At 47.1% G+C, this 27068-nt stretch overlaps 1 protein-coding gene across 6 annotated transcripts; it reads left to right on the top strand.

The window, feature by feature from the left end:
- The first annotated feature begins 219 nt into the window (after positions 1-219).
- On the top strand, positions 220-26281 carry LOC310749488 (sodium/nucleoside cotransporter 1-like). Of its 6 annotated transcripts, none has more exons than XM_083586504.1 (18): positions 220-1011; positions 1786-1887; positions 2132-2220; positions 2746-2846; positions 4330-4519; positions 5577-5718; positions 6645-6758; positions 7976-8053; positions 8980-9060; positions 10584-10664; positions 11139-11264; positions 12921-13051; positions 13742-13910; positions 14877-15074; positions 17035-17116; positions 17351-17449; positions 18222-18336; positions 26079-26281. In XM_083586504.1, the coding sequence occupies exons 2-18, from the start codon at positions 1819-1821 to the stop codon at positions 26206-26208; spliced, it is 1995 nt and encodes a 664-aa protein (XP_083442630.1). In that variant the 5' UTR covers positions 220-1011; positions 1786-1818; the 3' UTR covers positions 26209-26281. The 6 variants fall into 6 exon arrangements, with proteins under 6 accessions (XP_083442630.1, XP_083442631.1, XP_083442629.1 ...); XM_083586505.1 differs by having other exon boundaries at positions 1783-1887; XM_083586503.1 differs by having other exon boundaries at positions 1002-1050; positions 1786-1858.
- Positions 26282-27068: the final 787 nt, after the last annotated feature.

The raw sequence follows: 27068 nt of genomic DNA, 5'->3' as shown, positions 1-27068 counted from the left end.
ACAACAATCATACAAATAAGTGAAACAACCAGATAAAAAATGGAGTGGCAGAAAAGCCCAGTCATTGATAGATAACTAAATCTGAACAGCATGGGAGAATAAAAAGGTCTTCACTGGATGTCTGTGTCAAGCAAGCCTTCGAGTGCAAGGATGCTCCAGAGTTGGCGTGCCACCACCGAAAAGTTCCTGTCTGCATTTAGCACCTGCCTTATCTCTAATGATGGAGGGACCCTCAGAATGGCTCCTGAGGCAGACCTTAATATCCAGGTGAGTTCTTGTGAGAGAAGGCGGTCCTTAAGGCATTGTGATCTCAAGCCATGTAGGCTGGAATCCTATGCACACTAGGAAAAATGGTTTACATGTGAGCAGAAACCAGTTCTGCTTGTACTTTAAAAGTTGAGACCAGCATACCATGAACTGGTATCTTTTAAGAGCAGGTTGCACATCCCTCTGACTCCAGTAGGCAGGGCTATGCATATCAGACTTGTCCACACAATGTGTTAGGAAGAAGCCTCTTCCCATTTCAGTTCTGGCTTGCTCTAAAGAACAGGAGTTTTAACTGACCAAATTTCCTTTCCCATCTCTCCTGGAAGAGTCCGACAGGGCAAGAATAGAGTACTGTCTTCTCCCAATTGACCAGCACATCAAATGACACTGTACTGTTCTTTTGCACATAACATTCCGGAGGACCACTGCTTCCCCATCCCTGTGCTAGATAAAGGGATCAGAGAAGAGTTTGGTCAGATGGTGCTCTCGTCCATCTGGAGGAACATGCCTTGCTGTTTCCCAGAAAACGATACTTATCAGCAGGAAGTAATGAGGCTGAAAATAAACAATCCCTACGTGAGGGAAGAGGAGCAGGACTTTGCTGTGATAGGAGATCTGCCTCCAGTTCTTTGGACTGTTCTGTTAATTGATAACTTTCCATTGCCTAGCCTGAGGCCTGAGTGGATCTGACCAAGAAGGAATTCCCTACGTCTCATGAGGAGCAGGACAGAGTTCGATATTGCTGTGAGTTATTTGCCAGCCACTCAGGATGAGATCACTAGGGTGGGCAGCGTTTATTTTGAGGGAAGAAAGCATTTAATTTGGGAGAAGTCGAACAATCGAGCGATTGGGAGGGGGCATTTCTATACCTGGTTCAGGAGACCAGAGAGAGAAAAACAATGGCCATCTCTGGTGCATTTGTATCATTTGCTTTCAAAGCATTTCTGTGCGAAGAAAAGAACATGCAGCCCTGTGTGTGCATTGTCAAGGTGGGGAATCTCTTTTCTTTGAGGGTGATGTTTTGACTTTTTCAAGGGCCCCAACAGACTGCACCTTTTACTTACCACGTTGAAAGAGGATCAAGCAAATTCATGGAGGAGCGACTAGCTACAATGGCTATAATTACCTCCATAGGCAGAGGCAACAGTGCTTCTGAATACCAGTGGCTGGAATCCACAGGAGAGGAGAGTGGGCTTGTCCTCAGGTTCTGCTTTGTGGGCTTCCCATAGGTATCTGGTTGGCCACTGTGAGAACAGGATGCTGGACTAGATTGCCCTGATCCAGCAGGACTCTTTATGTTGTTATGTTCCTCCTCCTGGGCAGCGCAAGATATCGGCTTATGGTTTTATTAGTGGGCCAATTCTTTTCCCAGCTTGGACCTTTTGCAGCCCATTCATGTCTGCACTCCGATTTATAATCAGTACAAGACCAGACAGCAGGATTGGTGTGATCCTGAGACAGGATGGTGCTGAGGGCTCCTTTGCTTCCAGACTGACTATGCACTGTTTTTGCCAGCAGTTCAACTTCAGGTAGCTGCAGAGTGCCGGAGAGATGGGAGAAGTCAGGATTTCACTTGGAGCTGGTGACAGAGGTTTGGAGAATCCAGCGTTAGAGCTCACGGTAACACCACCGCTGCTTGTTAGCTCTGCCCTTTGCACTTTCTCAAAAGAGGACCATGTTGTTGCTGTCATTGTTTATTAATTTATATAGCGCTTAATGATAAAATAGGCTTCTAAGCAGTAGAAAAACTGTACCTTTGTATGCCTAGACCAGAGAGAGCAAAGGCCACCTCTGGTGCATTAATATCAACTGCTGCTTTAAAAGCATTTATGAACAGGAAATATTTCCCTGTGCCCTTTGGCAGGAAGCAGACAGAAATCCGCAGGTGGCAAAGAACCCTTGGCCTTCTGAGATCAAGGAGGGCAATGATGCGCATGATACTTCTTTCCAGAGGTATGGAAACTATATCCTTTATTGACTCATTCTGCATACATAAACAGTTGTTAGACACTTTTATTTGCATTGTGCAAATAAAAATAAAGCCACAATAAAGCTTAAAAATCCAGCCCAGCTTAACCCCCAATTTTAGAACTGATCACAATAAAAGACCATATAAATCATAGGATTTGAAAACAACCAGCAAATGCAGGATACTTTAAGGTTTGGACAGGTACTTACAGGAGGAGGTATCCCTTCTAGACTCCCCCAGCAGCCTCAGAATTGGAGGGAAGGTGGTTATCCAAAATCACACTGTTGCATCCCTGGTCCCCACAGCAGTGACTTCAAGGGGCATCGGGTAAGCATCCTCATCTCCCACTCCCCCTCACCTTTTAAAAGAATGAAGGGAGCCACACAGGTGCAGAAGCTCCTCCAGCCTCTTGCAGGACACCTGGGACTGCTGGAGCTACAAATGGCAGGCCCGTTCCCCCTATTTCAGACATGCATCCAGGCTTATTCTCTTGGTGTGTTTCTCTTCAGGATCAAGAATGCAGCAGCTGAGCCTTTCTCTAAAGCAAGGTGCTTTTGCAAGGCTCATGCCAAGATGCTACGGAAGATCTTCTTGGGCATCCTGTGTGCAGGTAAGGCCTATTATGCATACACACACCTTGACAGTTTTGTGGCACTGGAAGGAGTGGGGCGACAATCCTAAGAATTTGAGTTTTCTTCCCTTTTGGTAAACCTCTAGGCCACATGAGCCAATCATATATGACCCCTCATATATGACCCACCACCCACAATTGGTGTAGACTTTTACTCTACAGCAATTGTGGATGGTGACATTGGGGGAGAGCACTCTGCTGAATAGTCTTGGGTGGGGGGCAGGAAGAGGTGAGATTCTCTAACGGCTTTCCCCCCTTGGAATTGTAGAGTTTGAAGGGACCCTAAGGGTTGTCTAGTCCAACCCCCTGCAGTACAGGAACCGCAGCATTCTGAGCAATTTCAGCTCGTGTCATGCTGAATGCAACGTGATTGTTAAGTTCAAGCCGGTGTACGAAGGAAGCAACAGGTTAAGACAGGAAGGTGTAGGAAGTAAGCCCATTGCTTTCTTCACCAATATGAAAACAATGTTCCCTGGGGAAGACCAAAATTCTCCCGGTGTTTCAGGAGGAGCTTTAAAAAAAATCCAAATAAATTTTGGCTCAGATGGAACATTGGGAGGGATCTTTGATTGAGAGCGAAGTGATGAGCACTTGTAGGATATAGCTCCCCTACAAAGCCCTCTAGAAGCAGTTGTGTCTGGTGCCCATTGGGACTGGTAGGGCAGAAGACAGGGAGCCTAACAGTAGGTGGCGCAAGAGCCATTTACCTCAAGACTTAATTCTGCATTTGTAACCTTCTACCTTCCTGCTAGGGACTCAGGTGGCTCTGTGGTTTAGACCATTAGGGCTTGCTGATCGGAAGGTTGGCGGTTTGAATCCCCACGACGGGGTGAGCTCCGTTGCTCGGTCCCAGCTCCTGCCCACCTAGCAGTTTGAAAGCACGTCAAGTGCAAGTAGATAAATAGGTACCACTCTGGCGGGAAGGTAAACGGTGTTTCTGTGCACTGCTCTGGTTCACCAGAAGTGGCTTAGTCATGTTGGCCACATGACCCGGAAGCTGTCTGCGGACAAACGCCGGCTCCCTCAGCCAGTAAAGCGAGATGAGCTCCGCAACCCCAGAGTTGTCCGCGACTGGACATCAGGGGTACCTTTACCTTTTTTACCTTCCTGCTGAGTCCTACAAATGCAACACCGAGACTAGGAGGCTGGTTGTTAAGTAGGGAGGCAGGGGTTGGCAAAGGGCAGGCTGAGATTGATGGAGCCGTGCCCACTTTGTCCTAATGGACCAACGTCCACTGTCCAGAATTGCCCACAGCTGTTTGCTATTGAATGTGGCCTAAATACCGAATGAGGTGGGGCAACTTGCTAGATTTCAACATTGCAGTACCTTACCTCAGTGCAACGGCCTGGAGAGAATAATATCTTGACAACTACAGGGAGAAAGCGGAGCCCAGCCCTGCACTGTTGGCAAAGGACTTGACCCACAGGTGCATTTCCTGACCTTTTCATCTCTTCTCTCTAGGCTATGTGGCCTACTTCATTGCAGCCTGTTGGCTGGACTTTGACCGAGCCTTGGCTTTGGTCGTTTTGACTGCCCTGGTGGTTTGTTTCATGATCTATAGCATGGTCAAGAAATTCTGGGGTTCCAAGATTTTCCAGATGTTCAGCCCTTTCCGAAAATGCTGCCGGAGCATCTGGCCATGGCTGAAATGGTGAGTTAGGGGCTTGCTGCACAGATCCGAATAGGAGCGATTTAATCATTTAATGATTAAATAATTTTTTTAAAAAAATAGGAGCGATCTCCACCCTCATATCCATCCATTGTGAAGACTGCAAGGGAAACTTTTGCAAATATGATCAGGATGGTGCAGTTCTCAACACACTTAATCTGGCAGCAAACCCCACTGAACAAAATGGGACTTACCTCAAAGTAAACCTGTACAGAGTTGCACGCTGTAAATGTATCTTGCTGTAGATGGACAGCTCTGCAGTGATTTATTCCACACTGAAAATTATCATTTTTCTTAAAACAACAGCTCATTTTTTTCAGTCTTAAATACAGTTTTCCACATTTTACAGCATTTCTTTCTTTCTTTCTTTTGGTGGGGGGTAAACACTCATGAAAATTAATCAGCATTTTAGTGCAAATATCTTGTAATGAACACATTTGTATGGGCAATTCTGACTAATGTACACATTTTTGCAAGCAATTTTGTCCAATATAATGCATTTTTGTATGTTATTTTTTACAAATACCTTCAGTTTTATGCACACTTCCCCCTAAAATATATATTTCTGTGAACAACATTTGTTTGGAGAACTGCATCGCAAAATTCCAGTTAAGAGCAAATTTCAAAGGATGGTTGCGTTTTGGTTCATAGATTGTTTGGGAAACTACAAATTTGAAAGATTCAGCATCAATTGCTTACTGAATCAAATCTATTTCCCATCCCTAAATGCAATAGAAATGGTAGAGAACTTCAACCAAGTTCTGTTGGCAAGCGATGTGCCAGAAGAAAGAGCTCAAAAGACAACAGTTCAGTTCTATAACCCTTCAATCCAGCAGGCCACATGCTTGCTAGAATAAAACTATCTTAGCTAGGCAGTGGAAGGAGCTGAGGAGGGGGATGAATCCCATAATCATGTATGGACACAGTCTTGCATCCAACCATAAGGATGTGAAGAACAGACTCCCCAACAAATCTCATTTATTTAGCAAAGCCTGTCTGGGTGTATCTCTGCAATGATGGTGATCTGCTTCCCTCCTAGGGTGCTGTGTGCAGCCATTTTGATCGGCCTGGTAGTGTGGCTGGTTCTTGACATGTCCCAGAGGCGAGAGCAGTTGGTGTCACTGGGTGGCTTCGCTGTGCTGGTGCTGGTGCTCTTTGTCTGCTCCAAACACCACGGAGCTGTAAGTAGCTGCATTCTCTTTGGCCTGGGGTCCTTAGATGATGTGATACACCTGAAACCCACAATCTCCCGCAGATGATTTGATACATCTGCAACCCACAATTTCCTGCCACCTTCCCAGTCTATAAAACCCACAATCCTATGTACCGTATCTATCCCTGGGAGTAATCTTCTCAGAGTTCAGTGGGGCTTAACTTGAGAATTAGCAGTCATAGAATTGGGCTGAGATTCTGCTAGAGCTCAGGTGCCAGATTTTAAATAAAACCTGCAGAGTGGTTGGGCAAGATAGAACTTTGTAAAGATAAAACAGTTACAGTGGGGTGGGTGGGTTGTAGGCCTTGCTTGATGCCAGAAGTCCAGAACTGGAGCATTCCAACAAATGGCAGTCCAGCATCTGTTTCTGAAGACACACAATGAAGGACACTTAATTTATGCCCCACCTTTCCAGGCAGCCTATGAGACGTCCCCTTCCCCATTTTAATCCGTGTGAGGTGGGACTGCCTGAGAGGTCATTCAGCAAGCTTTATGGCTGAGTCAGAGCTTGGACATAGACCTCCCCAGTGTTAGCCTGACACTCTAACCACTAGGCCACACTGGGTTACTCCATCTGCTCTGCTTTTTCCCTTTGGGGGCAGCAGCTGACAAGTTCAAATGGCTCTCATTCAGTTGATTTGCTCACTTAAGACCCTCTCTCACAGAATCCAATTGAAATATGTAGAATTTGAGCTGATTTTTTGGACTTTGCATAGCAACCACCCTATTTATGCTGGGGATCATTGGTGCCTCCTTCTCCAGTGAATTCAAGAAATCAGTGTGCTTTGTTAACCTTGAGGTTAGCACTCCTCCAACCTGGGGCTATCATTGATTCTCACTGACATGTCCCTTGGTTTCTGTATTCATAATATTCCCACTTGTGCTGTGTTGCAGGTGTCGTGGAGAGCTGTGTTCTGGGGGCTTGGCCTGCAGTTTATCCTTGGAGTGTTCATCATCCGGACAGAACCTGGATTTCAGGCCTTCCAGTGGCTTGGTACTCAGATTCAGGTGCAGAGCAGTGTTGTTCGAAATGACTATATCTAAGTGCATTCTTTACACTCCCCGGCTCCCATATTCAGCCCCAAGTAAACGGGTTGCAGATCCAGTAGCATCCTCTACCCAAGATCTTGGGAGCAGCTGCTAGATGGAATAAACAGGACTGGGTTGGTTCAAGTTCAACCAATGTTCAGACTCAGGTAGAGGTAGCCAATGTAGACCCCCGTGAATATTGTTAGACTCTAAACTCCCATCCAGCTCAGCCAGCAAGGCCAACTGTCATGAACGATGGGACATGCAGCCCAAGAACATCTAGAGGGCACCACATTGGCTACCCCTGGTGCAAGGCAGCTTCATGTGCCAAACATCCTAACTCAGGGGGATGACAGCAGCCCTTCCTGAGACAGGTGGGAGTGGCAGGTGTCTTGAAAATGTGAAATAAAGACCCAAGCAAATGGAAAAGGCAGTGCAGGGTGTTCACGGTATATAATAATGCATTCCATTAGGGGTGCATCGAGCTGCTCCAACACCATCCTGGTCCACAGACAGTGAGCTAGCATGGCAGTTTTATTTTCCTCAATGGGGTGGAACAGAACTGATTCAGATGGCGGGGAGCCACCTAACTTTGGTGGTGGCAGCAGTGGCAGTGCAATGTCAATACGGCTCTCCTTCTCTTAATACCACCACCTGTGAAGGGACTTCCTCTTCCCTTTCTCCCGCCACTGTCACCATAGATGGCCAAAGTAGCCAGAAGTCTTGCTCTCTGACTGTTGCCATCTTTCCTTGCTCCCAGCATGCCGGTTAGCCATAGCGTTGTATGCAGAAGGCCCCCAACATCTCCAGGTAGGACCAGGGAAGATCCAGTCTGAAACCCTGGATAGCTGTTGCCAACCCTCAACTAGATAATCTAATATAAGGCAGCTTCCTAATGGTGGTGGCAAGGGCTCTTTATGGGGGAAGTGGTGGGCTTGTTAAAAAAAAGAGAGTCTCTGAGCAGCAGTGGGGAAAAGCTATCTATTGTGTGGTGACCAGGGTCATGAGCCCTCAATAAGACTCGCAGAAGTAGCACCTCTGGCTTCACAACGATGCTTGAACTGTCCACCGTAACATCATATGTACATTTCAGGAAAGATGTTCCAAAATAAGCACTTAGGTCTCCGCCTTATCCAATGCAACTGAGTAAAGTCCTATGCATACTCATTCTCAACATTCCCTCTGTTCCCTTATAGACATTCCTGAACTACACCACAGCTGGTTCCAGCTTCGTCTTTGGAGACAAATTGATCCAAGAGGCGTTTGCCTTTCAGGTTAGCTTAAGGGGCATGTTTGACCCTAATCTCTCTCTCTCTCTCTCTCTCTCTCTCTCTCTCTCTCTCTTTCGCCTTATCCTTCTTTGAGTCATCTTTGCTATTGAGTCCTTGACACAAGAGGCTGGCATTTCATTGTGTGGTTGGACTGGGATAAGACCTGTCTGAGCTGTGGGCTACAGTCTGGGCAACAGGCCTAGTGTCGTTATCTGGCATAGTGGGACAAAAAATGCCAGGGTCCATGGAGCCCATCTGTGGTTGACATCAGCATTCTTAATTTTTATTTCTTTTAAGAGCTATGTCCTTTGGAAAATTCATGCCAGGCCAGGTAGTTTTAGCTGCTGCCATCTTCCCTGTCTCCAATGCTTCTGGGTTCTGTTCTGATGTGCGCTGCGCATGTTGGAGACATTGGGGAAAGTGAAGAGGGCAGCTAAAGCAGCTTCACTGAGTGCTACTCTTTTCAGCACCAGGGTGAGGAAATCCTGGGAGATGAGAGCTACTGTGCTTTCCCCACCAACACCTGTCCCTACTACTTTCTGCCTCCTCTTACCCCGATAAGCTTGCAGGTGGCAGACACAGGAGCAACACTTAGGAGGCATCAGAGGGCACCTTGCCCATAACCTCCACAAAGCTGCTGCTGTCCTCCTGGAATTTGCACTCACAAATGCTCCCAAACAAGCCAAGTGGTGAGTTTCTGGCCATTGTGTTAACTCCACAGATGTCCAACCATGTTAAGTCTACTTCGCTTTGCCAGTGTGGGCCATTGGACTAGCTCACTATGCCCAGGATTTCTATAACATTCTGCACCTTACAAGCTGCTCAGACCTTCTGTGCTCAACTTTATAATCAACCCCTATATATGCTGTGTTGTAGGTTGTCTAGAACTCCCTAAAGCCTGACGTTCACTGTTTGCTTTCTGCCTCCAGTCATTGCCCATCATTGTCTTCTTCAGCTGTGTGATGTCCATTCTCTACTACCTGGGAGTCATGCAGTTCATAATCCTGAAGGTAATACTGAGCACAAGGCTATGGGCAGTGGAGAGATGCTTTTGAGCCCCCACTGTGTAGCTGAGGAGGGTCAACCATTTCTCTCTACCATGCAACTTACGGTATTCTAAAAGATCATGAAAGATCTCTGAGCTCCGGAGAAAAACTCCCAAGATAAGTGTGTGTGAAGATTTTGGACGATGTGGGAAACCTAGGTAAGGCACTGCTGCCTGCTAGTGGGGAAGGAGGTCATGCCACAAGGATGGAGAAGCAGTTGCTCTTGCAGGGAAGATGAGGCAACCAACATGGCTGTGGTAGAGAGAAGGGGGCAGGAAGAGTGGCTGACACAAAATGCAGTGGGGAGGGTTTGCTGATGGAAAGTCAGTACTAGGACATGTGTGATGGAGGGGACGAGAAGCAGGGACCAACTATGCTGTCTGGAGAAAAAGAAGGAATACAGGAAGCCTTCTTATACTGAGTTAACTCCTTGGTCTACATAGCTCCATCTTGTCTACTGGCAGCAGCTCTCCGACATTTTAAGAGAGGGGTCTTTTGGCCCTATCTGGAGACACCAAAGGCTGAACCCAAGAAGTTCTGCATTCGCTCATTGCTAAGCTTCATAGCTAAGGAATGGGTATGAGGAATGGCTGTGCTCGCAAGGTGAGCCAAACAAGAGCAGGAGGAAAATTCATAGCTACTGAAGATCTTCGTTGTCAAGTCTTGGGGCTCAGGTGGCCTCAGTGCCACAGAGTGCCTTCCATCAGCTTTGGCTGCTGACCCAGCTACCCCTTATCTGGACAGGGATTGCCTAACTACTGTTGTCTATGTTCTGGTAACCTCAAGGTTAGATTACTGCAATGCATTATATGTAGGGCGGCCTCTGAAGACGGTTCGGAAACTTCAGTTAGTGCAGAATTCAGCAGCCGGGTTTCTCACTGGGGCAAAACTTTTGAGCATGTTAACACCGATCCTGGTCCGACTGCACTGGCTGCCAATTAGTTTCTGGGCCCCATTCAAAGTGCTGGTTTTAACCTATAAAGCCTTAAACGACTCAGGACTGCAATACCTCAAAGACAGCATCTTTCCATATGAACCTACGCAGACCCTGAGATCAACTTCTGAGGCCCTTCTTCATGTGCCTCCTCCATGAGAGGTCTGGAAGATGGCAACACGAGAACAGGCCTTTTCTGCAGTGATTCCCCTTTTGGGGAATGCTCTCCCCAGAGAGGTTCAGCTGGCACCTTCACCTTTAGGAGCCAGGCAAAAATGTTCCGTTTTAACCAGACCTTTGACTGATTGACTTCCAATGCCCTTTTAAAATGTGTTGGGGACGTGGCGGGTTATTGGGTTGTTCTTGTTTTTATTTTGATTCTGTATTCTGTGTTTTTCTATCATGATTTTGTCCTGTGAACGGCTCTGAGACCCGCGGTTGTAGGGCAGTATACAAATTTAATAAATGACAATTATTATTAATAATACTAAGACTCGCAGGCTGTGTGACAGGGCAGTAATGCCCTCTGACCGTCTCCTACTCCTTCCTGCAGTTGTCCTGGCTCCTGCAGATCACCATGGGCACAGCAGCCACGGAATCTCTGAGTGTGGTGGGGAACGTGTTTGTGGGAATGGTAAGCAGGGTTTCTCGTTTTTACCCCTGCCCCAGGCAAACCTTCATTATACACCTTTAGGAGCCAGGGAAAAAGCATTCCTCTCCAACCAGGATGATTAATGTCCTGTACCCTTTTAAATGTGTTTGTGGGAGGGGGTAGTGGGCAGGGGTTATTGGTTAGTGTGTCTGTTGTTCTTGTTTTTCTTATGCATTTCGTGTTTTCATCTTGTATTTTTATGTTGTGAATTTCCCTGAGATCACCAGATGAAAGGCACTATACATCATCGTCTCAAAATGCCCAAATTTGAGCACAATCAGATCAGGAGCGTTTTACTTCAAGACTGTGATTTGTTCTGTTTGGTTGCATTTGCTCTGGAAGCAAAAATCTCTCTAAATTCACCACTTCTGTGAGTGCTGTTCCTAGGGCTGCAAACTAGGGGGCGAAAACTCTGCAACATGTGCCTCTCCCCTTTTTTCCCCTTCTGCCCTCCAGACAGAAGCCCCACTGCTCATCTGTCCCTACCTGCTGGACATGACGCGGTCAGAGGTTCATGCTGTGATGACTGGAGGCTTTGCCACCATTGCCGGCAGTGTGATGGGAGCTTACATTTCGTTTGGGGTGAGTCAGCAATGCAGAGAGCTACCCAAGTGCAAGGGGATTCTTCTAGACTGCGGATGGGGAACCTTTGGCTTTGTCAATGTCCCTGAACTCCCATCAGCCCCAGAAATTATGGCCTCTGGCCAGGGGTGCTGGGAGTTGCAGTTCTGCAACATCTGGAGGGCCAGAGTTTCTGCACTTCTGTCCTAAAGAGTTGTGTTTGGCCTGCAGTTCCTTATTTGCAGCACACTTTGCAGATTAAATTGCTCACATCCAATCTAACCAGGATGTTACATTTGGCTATTAGTTTTGTACCAAAACACCACTCAGCCCCTGCCAATTGCAGGCCTTTGGATGGATTTCGGTTAATGAAGTGCGCCAACAAGATTCTTGGAGAAGTCCAGTCCACCACATGACCTTTCCAGCCTTGCCCATCCTGGATGGGGACCGCTGAAGAAGTCTGGCTGGCTTGCTCAGCTTGGTGGTAAATTTTTCATTGTTGTAGGGGCATGTACCTGATTCCGTCAAAGGAGACAGTTCTTCAGCTCCTCCTGGAAAAAATCTAGCTCCATTATTGGTTGCACTGACTATCAGGCAGACAGGGGTCTTTCATCCCTACCTGGAGATACCACGGTTTGAACCTGAGATGAACTTCATACAAACAGTGCCAAGGTGGAAGGCCATAGCTCAGTTGCAGAAAGCATGTTTTGCATGCAAAAGGTCCCAGGTTGACTCCCTAGCATTTCCAGGTAGGAAATGTGCGCTGCCTGAAACCCTGGAGAGCCTATGCCAGCCAGTGTAGACAGTTCTAAGTGAGGTGGACCAAAGTCATGGTTGTAAAAGGCAAGTTCCCATTTTACCACAAGTGCCCTTTCTGAAGGGCATAGTACTTGAGAGAGTAATGGCTGGACAACTCCAAGGGCTCTTGCATTTAGCTTATTGGTCTGGAATCCATATAAATATGGGTTCACACTGAGGTTCATGACAGAAACTGCCACCACCAAACAGGCCCTGTCTCTCATTGTCCACCACATGTCAAAATGCAAAGTGGCTTGCTGGATTTAATATGTAACATTTTTTAGTTCTTTGGGGACACCAAGCACCGTATTTTTTGCTCTATAGGACGCACCTTGTTTTAGAGGGGGAGAATAAGAAAAAAAATCTCCCCCCTCTGCTGAGGGCCCCTTCAGCGAAGCGGCAGGAGAAACGGAGCCCCTTCTATTTCTCCTCCCGCTTGGCTGAAGGGGCGCTGCGCAGCTTTCCCTCTCTGCTGAAGCCAGGAGAGTCTTGCTCTCCTGGCTTCAGCGAAAGGAACCTGAAGCCTGTGGAGCGCAGCGAGAACTTGTGCTATGCTCCGCAGGCTTCAGGCAGCTATCCCTGAAGCCTGGAGAGCAAGAGGGGTCGATGCGCACCGATCCCTCTCACTCTCCAGGCTTCAGCGAAAGCAACGCGAAGCCTCCGGAGCTTCGGAGGCTTCGCGTTGCTATCGCTGAAGCCAAGGAGCCTGCATTCGCTCCGTAGGACGCACACACATTTCTCTTTAATTTTTGGAGGGGGAAAAGTGCATCCTATAGAGCGAGAAATACGGTATGTCTGCCATCCCATCATTCTACAGTATTGTGGTGCTACTGAGATATGTATCCAAGATCACAATCCTGCATTTACATCCTGCTACAGATTGATGCCTCATCCTTGATTGCTGCTTCAGTAATGGCAGCACCTTGTGCTTTGGCTATGGCTAAGCTCGTCTACCCGGAAGTGGAAGAATCTAAGTTCCGGAGCCAGGAGGGCGTGAAAATTGCCTGTGGGTGAGTGTAGTCAGAGCACATGAGGATCACGAGGCTGCCCAAAGGATCCTGGAAGGGTGCAGGATTAAGTGGGAAGAGGGGTGCAGGAGTGGGGTGCAGAACTAGGGGAGTCAACACCTGAGAGGAACAGGAACATCTTTGCACAACTTCTTCGTAGCAAAGAGAAACAGAGAAAGCTGTGGAAAAGACGCCAATGTGAAGTAGGGAGAACTATTGCAGTGCAGCACTCAGATGGTGAATCTTTGGCTCTCCAGATGTTGTTGAATTCAATCTCCCATCAATCTGAGCCAGCAATGGCCAATGAGGAGAGCTATACTTCAACATCTGGAGGTTCTACCCACCCAAGGCGTAGTGAGCAGCATGTTAGCCAGAGACTGCATGTACACCCTGCCAGTAATTATTTGGCATGAGTACTTAACTGCCCCAGTGGAATCAACAATTTAGGCCATAAATGAGAACGACTGGAGTTGCTCCTCATATACAAATCAAAATATGCGCAGGTCTAAGTCAAATGGGAAGAAAGTGGATTAACAGCTAAATAATGCTCAAATGTGGACAAGCCCTCAGATAGTAGGATGCAGAATGGTCTGCTGAGCTCTACATGGTGGAGCTTTGTATGTCATTGCTGCTTTGCCAAAAGAGGCAATTTTTGAGCCTGTTTTCTTCTCACTTGGTGTATTGTTGGTGTAGGGAGGAGAAAAATGTCCTGGAAGCTGCCAGCAATGGAGCAGCCGTCTCTGTGGGGCTGGTGGCCAACATCGCAGCCAACCTGATAGCATTCCTGGCTGTACTGGAGTTCATCAATGCTGCCCTCGCTTGGCTGGGAGGCATGGTCAATCTGCCAGAACTCTCCTTCCAGGTACCATCCACAAGGCAGCCACCCTGTGAGTACACCAGGGTGGTCAACGGATGCTAAGAGGGAATGATATGTGTATTGTCACTTATTGGCTCTCTTGCCCTCGCACTCAATGGGTTGCCAAGGCAAGGACAGGTCAGACATCTGAACCGACTGGTGCGGAGGACTTCCCCCTACAGCTTCCATCTGTCAGAATGCTGTCAGCGGCTCCTGGTTGGTTGCCCAGGAAAGTATAAAGACAAGAAAAAGTTTCTTGCTGTCCTTTTTTATTTCAATATTACAGAGAGAGGCTATAGATCCCAGCCTCTTGGATAATGGTGTTGTCCCGAGTGAATCTCCACCCCTGTCTCTCATTCATCTCCTCTATGGGTGCTGCTATGTGCCCTCAGTCTTTGAGCTCTTTGCTCTCCTACTTTTAAGACTCGCTGGGTTCTGGAAGATGGAGGAACTGGGATGCTTTCTAATGACGTGTCAACTGGGTCTTGTTCTGGCTCTCCCATTATTTCCCAACTTTTCTCATTTGCCTCTGAGCTGTGAGCTCCCTCAAACCCATTGTAAATCTGTACTGTTTTCCTCTTCCTCCTCCCTGGGTTAGGATAGGGAGGCGGCCTTCACCATTCCTCCTCTGCTGAGTCTCTTACACCATCACTCTGCCCATTTCAACTTCCTGTCCCCATTTTCCCCCATTTCACTCTCTAGGCTCCCCCTACCCACATGAAATTAGGTTGAGGGCCACAGGTTGCCCATCCCTAATCTTGCCCTCTCCTATAATCTTAGTGTGGAGGATTTACTGTGGATTCACGACAGATGGGGGGGGTAGCTGGGCAGGAGTAGAGATGGGAAGTGAGTTTGTGCCATGGATGATATGGGGGCCAGTGAGGATGGGTGGGGAAGGTGGCCTGGGATGGCAGAAGTCATGTGGTTAACTGACCATTGATTTTATTTCTAAACCTTTCTTTTCCCTTCCAGTTGATCTGTTCCTATGTCCTGGTGCCTGTAGCATTCTTGTTGGGAGCAAGTTGGGAGGATGCCCCGGTGGTAGCTGAGCTTCTAGGAATCAAGATATTCTTAAATGAGTTTGTGGCTTATCAACAGCTTTCGGGCTACAAAGAGAAACGATTGAAAGGACTACCCGAGTGGGACGGGACACACAAGCAGTGGATTTCGGCAAGTGTGCCACTCATATGGTGGAGGGGAAATGTCAGTTCAATGGACTCACACACCAACACCTGTTGTGTACAACTGTCCTCCAGACCCAACCATTGCAACATTGCAACCATTGCAACAATACCTGACTGTTGTGCAGTTGGGTTTGAGGCTAGGGACAGAGCACAGCAGAAAGTGGTTGTACATTGGACTGAAGGAGAAATTGGATTCAGTTCACTTTTAAAGGCAAACCTGCCCACTTCTCATTTTCCAAAGCAATACTGAAACACAGCAAATCCTTTGAAATTTGCACTTCTCTGAATTTTGTACTGTAGGTCTGTAGTCAAGTAATGTGTGCACTTTGAAGTCCTGAAATTGAGACGTCAAAGCACCCCATGCCGCCCCAGCATTGGGTGTATGAGGGCGTTCCCCAAGGGAACACTAGATCCAGCAGGCTTTGACTCTACCACCTATCTGCAAATGAATACCGTTTGCCTTAGAAGAGCCAAAGCCCACTTTCCCTTGCCAGTGCACAACAGAGAGTGCACTTAAAGGCTGTCAGTTGTGACCTGGTAGTCGCATCTCTACCTGCTCCATCCTTGATCATATATGACACCAAGCACCAGGCATGTAGGTATAGTTTGGGGAAAACAGCCTCATGGGCCAAATATGAATTCCTGGCAGGCTTGAGGCTCCCCACCCTGATGCAAAAGCATTTGCTCTGCTTCTGAGCTAGTGTCCTCCTCCAGAATCACAAGGAGCCATGCTGCTTCTCAACTCTAACGCTCATCTGGGCACTGACTGAAGCCCAGCTCTGGTCCCAACGGCCATTGCTCAGGTGCTCCATCATCAGGCTGTTTGGGTTCTTGGCTCCATTTACTCCACCCAGGCAACAGACTTGGAGTAGGTGAAGTCTTCTCCATTCAGCACCCCTATTCCCCCATATTTGATCTTGAGTCCAGTATTTATATAGTAAAACAAACACAACATTTATTCAGGAAAGTAATGAAGTTACATAGGTTGGGTTAGGTTTGAGAGAAACTAGGAGGGCTGTTCACAAACAGTCAACAATTAAAATGCACTTTCCATTATAGCACTTAGACGGCTGCCTTAAATTTGCACACGAAATAACTTTCAACCCGTTTGAAGGAAACCAATATTCCTCATTTGCCATATTTGTTTCGATTCCTTGTCCACAGTCCTCCCATTAAGGGATGCTGTTTTGGACTCCCATGCAATACAAAGGCATGGGTTTTGGTGCAAACAGCAAAGTAGGAGCCTCAGAGTGAACCTAATGCTCACCCAGCCCTTGGATTTCCATCAGAAAAATGTGCCTTCATATTTCCCGAGGAATCACAGGGCTGGCCCCTCCCTCCCAAAAAAGAAAATACATGAAGGATTCTGACAATGCATCCTGGGTAATCCATGTTTAGGAGGTAGGTAAGCTGTCCAAGTGAGGCAATGAAGGGACAGAGTTTGCTAGACTTGAAAGAAGCATGTTCTCTTGTGTACGCTACTAGCCAGACTAGGGTGAGCCTTGCAGCTCCCAAACTCCTGGTGAGCAAAGCAAGATGGAAAAATACTATTTCTTGCAAAGATATACTTCTATACTCCAGCTTGCCGTGCATCTTGGTGTAGAGGCGGTCAATGTGGTGCCCTACAGATGTTGGACTACAGCTCCCATCATCCCTCACCACTGGCCACACTGGCTGGGGCTGATGAGTTGGGAGTCCAACAAGGTCTAGACGGCACCCCTGATCTGTTGATCCAGAACTCAGAAACAAGGAGCAACCCCTCAACTAGCTAGCACTGAGTTACTGTATGCTCTTGATTGCATTGGGATGCTGATGCTGCTTCCCACAGAGCACCCCTGCAACAGGGCAAAGAGAGAGGCCAGTATTCAGTATGGCAGGAGTGATTGGCATGGGGCCACTTGTGCTGTTACAGCAGAACTGATCATATTGTCTCTCTTGTTCCCCAGGAGAGAGCTGAAATCATAACAACCTTTGCTCTTTGTGGATTTGCCAATCTGAGCTCCATTGGGATCATGCTGGGAGGCTTGAGTAAGTTGGCCATCCGGTAAGGAACATGTAAGCTTTGAGATCAGGAGGAGAAACTGTCCAGCCCATAGCTATGTTTCCAACTGCTGTGGCTTCCTGGAACTGCCTGCCCTGGCTAGCACACTGGAGACACTTGGGGGGCTTCGACCTGGTGTGAACAAATCAGGAGGAAACCCCATATATAGTCACTTAATCCAGTTCATCCTGCTCATCCAGCTATTTTTTCTGTGTGTTAAGCGTCCATGGCACCGCAACGCAAGGGTGAATTTTCCAGCATCGTTCCCCGGGCTTTGTTCACTGGAGCCTGTGTGTCCTTGATCAATGCATGCCTTGCAGGTAACATATGGGTGTTTGGTGGCAGAAAGGGGCCCAAGGGTTCAAGGAATGGGAGCCTATAGCTCTCTGGGTGTTATTGAACTCCCAGCTAGCTCAACCAATGGTTAGGGATGATGGGAATTGTTCCAGCATCTGGGAGGCCACAGATCCCCATGCCTGGATTAGAGGAAAGGGTCAGTTTGCCCTTGTCACATTCAAAATCAGGAGCAATAAGGATCCTGGGAGAACAAAAAGAGGGGGGAAAGAGAAACTAACTGTTGGAAATGGGAAAATGTAGGAAGCTGCCTTAATCTGAGTCAGACCATTGGTCCATCTAGCTCAATACTGTCTACTCTGACTGGCAGTAGCTCTCCAGGGTTTCAAGCAGGGGACATTCCCAGCCCCATCAGAAGATGCCGGGGTTTAAACCTGAGATTGATTTCCACACACAAAGCAAATAGATGCTGTGCCACTAAGCTACCTCCATTCTGGAGATTATTTGAGAAGGGAGAGGTCAAACTAGATGCAAGGGCTAGGATTTATGATAGCCATATATGGAGAAAAGGGGTGCACTCAGTCAACCCCAAAGAACCTTGCTTGTCCCATCAATATGCTATGCAAACAATGCCATACAAAAGGCTGGTGGACAAAGTCACTCCTTTAGTGACAGTATGGCTCCCAAACATGAGTACCAGCCCAAAGAGATGCAGATCTCCTGGGCACGTACCACCAATCGTATGTAACACTCACCCACTTCCCAGCCTTCTCTCATGGACTCTGCAACCCACAACAGGTATCCTTTATGTGCCCAGAGGGGAGGTGACTGACTGCCTAGACTTCTTCAGCAAAACCAACCTAAACTCTACCAGCTACCCAGTCTATATTTGCTGCCAAGACTTGTTCACCTGGTGAGTGTATTCCTCTTACCCATTCTGCTTGCAGTGCTGTTTGCAAAAGCTACATGGCCACCTCCAGCCAGCAGGGGAAGTGGGACAGGTAAGTTATAGGGAAGCCAGGAGATGATCAGATGCCCATGCAAGTGTGTGCAATATCGCCTGGTTGTGCCAGCACCAACAGAATGCATAGCCAGGCATCTGCCAAGGGCCCACAGTCTAGCAGGGTTTCTGCCAGTCAGAGCTCCCTGGAACTGCTATTTCTCTTCAGCACTGCAGGCCCCCTGTTTAGCCACTTCTGACTTGGATCCAAGGGGAGTAATGATGCAAACAGGGAGCAGGAGCAGGAACTGCTGCCAGCTTGCTCACTAGTTCTCGGCCTAACAAGCAAGCAGGCAGTAGCAATGGCGCAGAAGAGAGCAGCTGCCTCTGGTGACAATGGTGGTCGTAGGGGAGCAGCATCACAGAGAGGCAGCCCATTGAAGGTATCTTGCCTAAGAGCCTCCCTGAAACAGGTAACTTGGTACTGCCTGGCTCTGTGCATTTCTGTGCTGGAGGCAAATATGTGGTGATGCTCTCATTCTGCACTGTCATCTCATCTTACCAGGCCAGTCTTAAACCATCCTCTTGGAATGTGCTACCATTGGGACAATTATTCTTTTTTAAAAAAATAGTCAGCAGAGCTATTAAAATGCACGTATATTTAAATTAATTAGATGTGCTCACGTCTTTTTTGCTTCTACTTTTGGGACAAGCCAATTATGGTAGCTGCCTATTCCTTTGGTTGGGAGTTGGGAGTGTGAAATCCGAAAGCACAGGAGATGTCCCTGGAAAAGGCAGAGAGGGAAGCCAATTCAGCGACATACCGTTGTTTGTCTTGGACTCCCAGTCATCTCTTTGATGTGTTTAAAGGATCTTAAGAGAGCAGGTTTCCTGGAAGGACTCTGTTTCTAGACAAAGAGCTTTTAGCTGTCAAATATTTGGTACATAGCTCTCTGGTTCAATGAAGGTTTTTGGTAGGCCTAGCTTCTACCGAATCTCTCTCTTTACAACTTAAGAGCCCCGCTGTGTCAGACCAAAGGTCCAACATTCAACAAGGCGGCAAACTACTAGATAACTCCAGGAAGCCCACTGGCAGGATGCAAGGAAAAGAGCCCCCCCCCCCAATGTTTCCAGCAACTCTTATCCAGAGGCACCCTGCCTCTGATATGGGAGGTAGTATACATTCATTGTGACTAGTTTTCCCCAAAAGCCTTATCCTCCATGAACCCATCTAATCCCTTTTGAACACCATTCAAGTTGCCAACCATCGCTACACCTTAAAGTTTAAAACGCGGTGGCAGCAGCTGAGTTCTGGAACGCAACAGCCCCAGAGTGCCTGATCTTCTGGATTTTACAGACAGAATCTCAGCTCGGCAACGAAGCTTGTGGAATTATGTTCAAACTCTACACAGAGCTGGTCATGTAACAGAGTGACTCTCAGCAGGAAAGTGAAGCTTTTGTCCTTATCTCTTAGAGAAGCTGGGCAGAGGGGTTTGCAGTGTTCTAAAGTGGAGGATGATTCTGCACCAACACCATTTCTGGGAGCCCTACGGCTTCTTGCCACCCATTGACCCCCCAATGAAGTGGAGATATTTTTTTCTCCAAAGAGCAATCTGAAGGGGGAAAGCATTGACTCTTATGCCATTGCCTGCCTTGTGCGCTGCTTGCTATTTTGAAGATTGAACCAATTCTTCTATTAGGGAAAAGAGAGTCTATGGCACCTTCCTGTCCGTGGGCAACTCCCTGTGAGAATGGCTGTTCAGGGAAGGCGATTTGATGGTGGACTGGTGCCTGCACACAAGAGACTGAAAGCCCTTAAAAACATGCAGCGAGGCAACATGCCGAAGAAAAGCACCCCCTATTAGATGTATGGGAGACAGCATGAAAGAGTAGTGCCTGGTACCAGAGCTGTGCTTCCAGGAATGTGACAGGCTCAGTCCCTTCAATGCTATGTGTGGAAGCCAAAGGAAGCCCATTAGAGACAGGTCAAAAGATGACCTGGAGGGGCGAGACACAGACATCAGACAGCACTGGGGACATTGTGGCTGTCCTCAATCCACAAAAATAGATTGAGGTTCAAACTGTTGGGTCACAGGCAGAGAAGCATCACAGCAGCTGCAATGCAACAAGTGGGACTCCCTGCAATTCAAACTGAATCCCACACGTATCAAACAGAGTAGACGCACAAAGATTATGTACAATGACAACACAATGCAGCCAATGGGGAAATGCAACTGTTGTGGAAAACCAGAAAGACCTGTTGTGTAGAGTTCTGCAATGGAGGCCATGGGCATGATCTAAGGCCTAGCATCAGAATTTTCTTTCCTCCGTTCAGAAAAAAAAAGAGTGCTTCTTCCATGTGCAATGGGGATTTTACAAACATACTAGGATATTGTCATTAGTGAAGCATGCCTGTATGGTGAGCTGCAACCTGAGGTAGACTCAGCAGCAGGAGTAGTTTACATGCCACGAAGAAGACTCCTCCTGCTGCATCATATAATCCAGCAAGAGAGCAACTTGAAATGCTCCACAGCAGTGATATCTCAGCATCAGCAGAAGCCACTGTTTCCTGTGTATACACCACCTTAGTGGGAAAGAAGTGATCAGGCAAGGTGCACTGACCAACAAAGGCCTAAACTCGAACACTGGAGAAATGCCACGATCCAGTCCCTACAGCAGATAAAACACTGCCAGAATTTCCTATCAAGAACTGCTGTGGCTTGAACTAGAAACCTTCCTGTCTGTGTAGAGCTGGCCCATGCGCCAAGCCGCAGAACTGCAGATAGGAGCATCTGCCTAGCAATTAAGCATTTGTAGGCCTGACTCTGCCCATCCATACTGGCCATTGGACCCTCCTGGTCAGGAAGGGCTATAAAGAGCTTTCTGCTTTGGTTAGACCTTTGCCTGAGCAACAAGGCCTATCAAGCTCTGATATGTTTTTCACTTTTGGTCCTGACTTTTGGCTTGCTTTTCAATTCTGGCTTTGCTCTTCAGACCTGCCTTCTGGCTTTGCCCTTTGGCCTCCTGGATTGCTCCTTCCTGCTGGCTCTGGCCTCAGCTCCGACATCTAGATAGCCCTTTGGTTGTGATTTCTGCTTGATTCAACTCTGCCTCCCCAGATTGCTTCTTGGTTTCAGCCTCATAGCTCAACTGCTAGGTCCTGGTTCCCTGTCCCTGGTTCCTCTGACTTTCAAAAGCTAGAATCTTCTATGCTCTGCGGTACAAAGAACAGATTTTGGCACACGTTACTAAATAAGGATTCCAGCATGCTTGCAATCTCTGCAACTCCATTTAGTCACTTTGGGTGGCTTCATATACCAGTGGGGATCTGTCCAGCATTACAAAGGTCTTTCAGAGCAGACCTAGAAGGGTGTAGTGAAAATAAAAGAAGCGAATATCCACATAGTAGATGAAGGCTGTGCAGGATCATGGCAGGAAATCAAAAGCCTTTCCACAGCAATGCAAAGACAAAGAGATTAAACAGAATGCAGGAAAAAATGCAGGTGAGAAAGATAAAGTTAACATATGATGGACAGGTATGGAGGCTCAAAAGACCCTCACACACTTGAGGCAACCTGAGCCATGCCAGCTCCAGAAGTGCAATACATTATTGGAATGTTTTGTCGCCCAAGTTCTGTCTTCATTTGGCCACAATTGTGAAGCCAATGTGACAACTTACCAGAAGGAAGTTCAGTAGGAATGGAGAGGTCCACAATACCACACATTCATTTCAGAGAAAGAAACGATTGCTAATGCCCCAGTCTTGCAGGACTGTCAGACAGAACAACAGACAGACACTCCAATGTAATGCGTCTGAGAAAGGCCTCAGTTCAGACCTTTCACTGGGCCACCTAATGGCCTTTGTGAGCACACCCTACTGGGGACTGGACAGAGTTATACCCAGACACAGAATTCCTTGCAATGAATTTTTGGAGTTTAGCAATTCCAGCAACAACCTATGGTCATGCAGTCAATGCTATCACTTTAGACAATAACAACAAAACCACCTCCTGAGTGCTCAAAGAGATTACTGTGTAATACTATGATGTCCACACTGATGACAGGTAGTTAGCAGACATCCTTAGCAAAGCATATACAGCCAATGGCAAAAAATCTACAGAAAGGGGCAAAGACATTGAAGGGATCAATACATTGCACTATCTCCCAATATCAGCAACCAATACCCATGAAATTGAGGAGGCTGCTGAAGAATACATCTAGGTGCACTGTTAAGGAAGCAATAGTAAAAGGATGGACTGAAGACAAGAATCAGCTACCACCAGGAGCAGAACAGTATTTCCTAATCAAAGATGAGCTCACTGTGGAAGAAGGAATCTTTCATTTCAAAGCAGAGAACAGTTGTTCCAGCCTTCTTGCAAGAGAAAGTTGAGAACACTTGGGCAGAGAGTGTTTACTGGCCAGGAATGAACACACATCAGGACTTAATTCTTGATAGGAGGATGTGACTCCTGTTGATCATGCATAAATCAACATAGATTCTTCCACTGCATGTGCTACCCATAAAATCATGGGGAAATGTTGGAGTTATGTTGCTCACCTTCAGGGAGCAGGAGTTATCTGGTCACATTGGATTATTACTCCCAATTTTTGGGAGATTGAAGGCAATTCAGATGCTAGAAATAAGGCAGTCATCAGTAAACTGAAGGCTCATTTTGCAAGATTTGGTGTCCCCAACACAGTGTGTTCAGATGGGACTCAGTTTGCATCTGAGAACTTCAATTCATTTGCAAAGAAATGGGAGTTCTCCAGCATACTCACAACGTAATGGCAACACAAACTGCTATGTAAACAGCTAAAGCAATTTTCTAGACAAGGCAATGTTATGAGACTCTTGACTACTTCTTAATCTTCCTGGCACAGACCCAAATGGTGTTGCCAATGACAGGAGACATTCTGCAACTAACAAGAGGAGGGTAATGCAGAAAAGAAATGGCCAGAAAACAATCAGAGGAAGCAAGCATCTCTGCACACTAGAGCAACCAAGGAGTCTCTCTCTCAGACTCCTGGCACTCCTAACCACTTGGCATGAATCAGAGGAGGTGCCCAAAAGCATCATGAGAGAGGAAGCAGCATGCAGGTCCCAATTTCACTGAATCCCTTTCTTTACAAATTGCACAATGAACATGTGGACCAACCTGGGCCAAGCCTGCCTCTTGCATTTGTGGATTGTGTGGATTAGGTGTCCTGTACCTTTTTCAAAAATTAAGCCAGATTCCCACCATCATTTGAAGATGTGATGGTGGGAGAACTAGGACCCTCCATCCTTTCGATAAGCTGGGGGTAAAGTAAAGGTGAAGAGACCCCTGACTGTTAAGTCCAGTCGCCGACGACTCTGGGGTTGCGGTGCTCATCTCGCTTTACTGGCCGAGGGAGCCGGTGTACAGCTTCCGGGTCATGTGGCCAGCATGACTAAGCCGCTTCTGGCGAACCAGAGCAGCACACAGAAACACCGTTTACCTTCCCGCTGGAGCGGTACGTAAAGGTAAAGGTACCCCTGCCCATTCGGGCCAGTCTTGCCAGACTCTAGGGTTGTGCGCTCATCTCACTCTATAGGCCGGGAGCCAGCGCTGTCCGCAGACACTTCCGGGTCACGTGGCCAGTGTGACAAACTGCATCTGGCTGGAGCGGTACCTATCTATATACTTGCACTTTGACGTGCTTTCGAACTGCTAGGTTGGCAGGAGCTGGGACCGAACAACAGGAGCTCACCCTGTCGCGGGGATTCGAACTGCCAACCTTCAAATCGGCAAGCCCTAGGCTCAGTGGTTTAGACCACAACACCACTCGCTGGGGGTGGGGGAATAGATTACAGTGGTACCTCGGGTTACATACACCTCAGGTTACATACGCTTCAGGTTACATACGCTTCAGGTTACAGACTCCGCTAACCCAGAAATAGTACCTTGAGTTAAGAACTTTGCTTCAGGATGAGAACAGAAATCATGCTCCGGCGGTGCGGCAGCAGCAGGAGGCCCCATTAGCTAAAGTGGTGCTTCAGGTTAAGAACAGTTTCAGGTTAAGAACAGACCCCCAGAACGAATTAAGTTCTTAACCTGAGGTACCACTGTACCTGGTCAGAGGATGGTGTCTCACATGGTCAAGTTGACTACATTGTCCATTTGAACCAGTACTGGCTACACTGACTGACAGCAGCTCTCAGGAGTCCCAGGCAGAGCAAGGTCGTCTCACATATCCTGCTCCCTGGACCTTTTAGCTGAAGATGCCAGGGACTGAACCTGAGGTCTTCTGCATGCAGCGCATGTGTTTTGCCAGTGCACTATAGGCCCTCAGGATTAAATCAGACTAATTCAACTGCACTGCCACCATTGGGAACCGCAAGTGTCATGGAGGCAGGGGAGCAAGTCTGCTTGCCTGCATCTGCCCAGCCAAAGGTCAAGGCAGCACACTTTTAAAAAATACAATTTTAAATGTGGGAGGGCACATGAATGCATGCTGGTGAAGCCTTTCTTCATGGCCACCTGTGCATACATTTGCAACGATGAGCTAAGCTCCTCAGCGATCTGTGCATTATATTCCGTTTTGACCCCATATGTGGCCATTTCAGTGTCTCTGAAGATCTTTCTTGTGAAGATGAGTATGACCAGCAGATGGCACCCATTTTCCTTTGAAAAACATTTATTGCTGGCTGGTTGGAAGATTCAGCAAACCTGTAATAGTGAAGCAACATGAGGACCACAAGTTCCCTACTTCTGACCCAAGAGTCTTTCTCAGCCCTACCTGCAGATGCCAGAAACTGAACGTGGGATATTTTTCGTACAAAGCATGTGCTCTATCACTCAACAATGGGGCTTTCTCCAAATGGCCACTGGCATGAGCAAAGGAGCAGCTCTTACTGCCTGTAGCCACCAGAAGTGCCACCTGGGTCACCTCCTGAGTCAATGTCACAACCAATTAAAATGTTCGCATCTGCCTGTACCTTCAGATGCATTCAAGACTTTCTTAACCGTGAGGTTGAGAAAATGAAAGTTGAACATTTTTGGATTCTAAAAAAAATGACATGTCCGCTGCAGTCCTACCCACACTTGCCTAAAAGTAAGCCCCATTAAACTAAGTGGCATTTATTTCCAAGGAGACATGAACAGGATTAAGCGGCACAACTACCAGAATTTGCAGTGAAGTCAGAAGCTGCACAACAGCATGACGACAATGTAGGTTCCTTCCTCCAACACCATTTTTACTTCGTCATCTTTATTCCAGTAGTTCTTAATCAGAGCAACATGGTGGACTTTCCAGTTTCAGAAGATGCACAACTTTACCCTGACTTTTGATACTTGAGATGCGTATGTTTAGGACCCACTTGATTTCTGTAATTTTAATTTCTACTGGACTTTATTTTGTGCTTTAGTTGTTGCCACCTGCCCTGAGAACACAGGATGAAGAGTGGGTAAATAAATAAAATAATAATAATAGCTGTTATTATTCTTATTGGGCAATGGTGTTTTTTATTAAAGCACCTAAGCTAATGCATGTGTGCAGGAAAACCATTAGATGTGCCTCTTTGGTTGGATATGAATCGATGGGCCAAGGTTGCAAAGCAGCCATGCTCTCGCCAGGTCCCTTTTATCAAAATAAACGCTCTTGATTAGTGCAGGCAGATTAAAAGGATATTCTGGTGCCAGGAGACAGCAATTCTGATGCTGTTACTTTCTCATATCTTTTTCTTTCTTTCATAGCACCTCAACTGCAACAAATGGTTCCCTTTCTTTCTCTGGCATCTGGGAAAGCTTGGATGTTGGAACTTCGGCGATGTATCTGCAACAGTGCTGTGCTCACTATAATGCCACAGCCTGTCCCAAGCCATAACGGCTCCGGAGCACAGCGCCAAAGAGGGTCTTGCTTGGACAACAAAGATGCAATAAAGTATTTATAGGAAGTGTACTGGTCTGATTGTGTGTGTCAAATTGCAATGCAGATCTTGGCTAGCAAGGGCAGAAATATCAGCGTCAAATGTAAGAGCAACAGGGGAAGATGTCGGCCCTTCTCTAAAGATTCATTGAAAAATCCCAGTGTATTTTCAGGTCACATTGCCCAGTCACGTCCAATGGAAGCAAGAGGCTATTTTCTGGCATGTCCAGTGCAAGAGCTGCTGCCTGCTTCTCTGTTTTGTGATGTAAGAAAAGCTGGACAGGCAGGAAGAGTTGGCTGGCGAGACACTCACAAGATTTCCCAGCAATTTTGGATAGACTGTTCAGCCAAGAAGTATTCGCTGCTCTTCAGTCAAGCAGAAAGAGGATGTCACTATTTTCATGGCTTTTTGTGCTTTGGTTTCTACGAACTAACTTGAGTCTCCCCTTCCCTTAGTGACTTATAGTGTCATCCTAAGTGTCTCATCTCAGAAGCAGGTTCCCTTGAATTCAAAAGAGCTTGCTCTCAGGTGAAATGGGTAGAGGAATTGCAGCAATCCTATGAACACTCCCCAGCAGTAAGAACCACCAAATTCAGTGGGACTAACTTCTAAGTAAACAGGCATCAGCCACCAGTTAGACCTTTAAAAATAAACTAGCATGCCTCCCATGTTTTTGTAGGGAAGATTGATGCTCTCAGGTTTAGTTTCCATAGTTTTACAAAAAGCTTGGAAAAGGACGTACATGTGCATACCCAGAAATTCAACAGACAGCTCTCAGTTGCTTTCATGAGTGAAGTACTTTCCTGCTCTCTTTATA

The sequence above is a fragment of the Podarcis filfolensis genome (genome assembly GCF_964270895.1).
Source record: "Podarcis filfolensis genome assembly, chromosome: 14".
Lineage (NCBI taxonomy): Eukaryota > Metazoa > Chordata > Lepidosauria > Squamata > Lacertidae > Podarcis > Podarcis filfolensis.
This window is presented reverse-complemented; position numbering and strand designations above follow the sequence as displayed.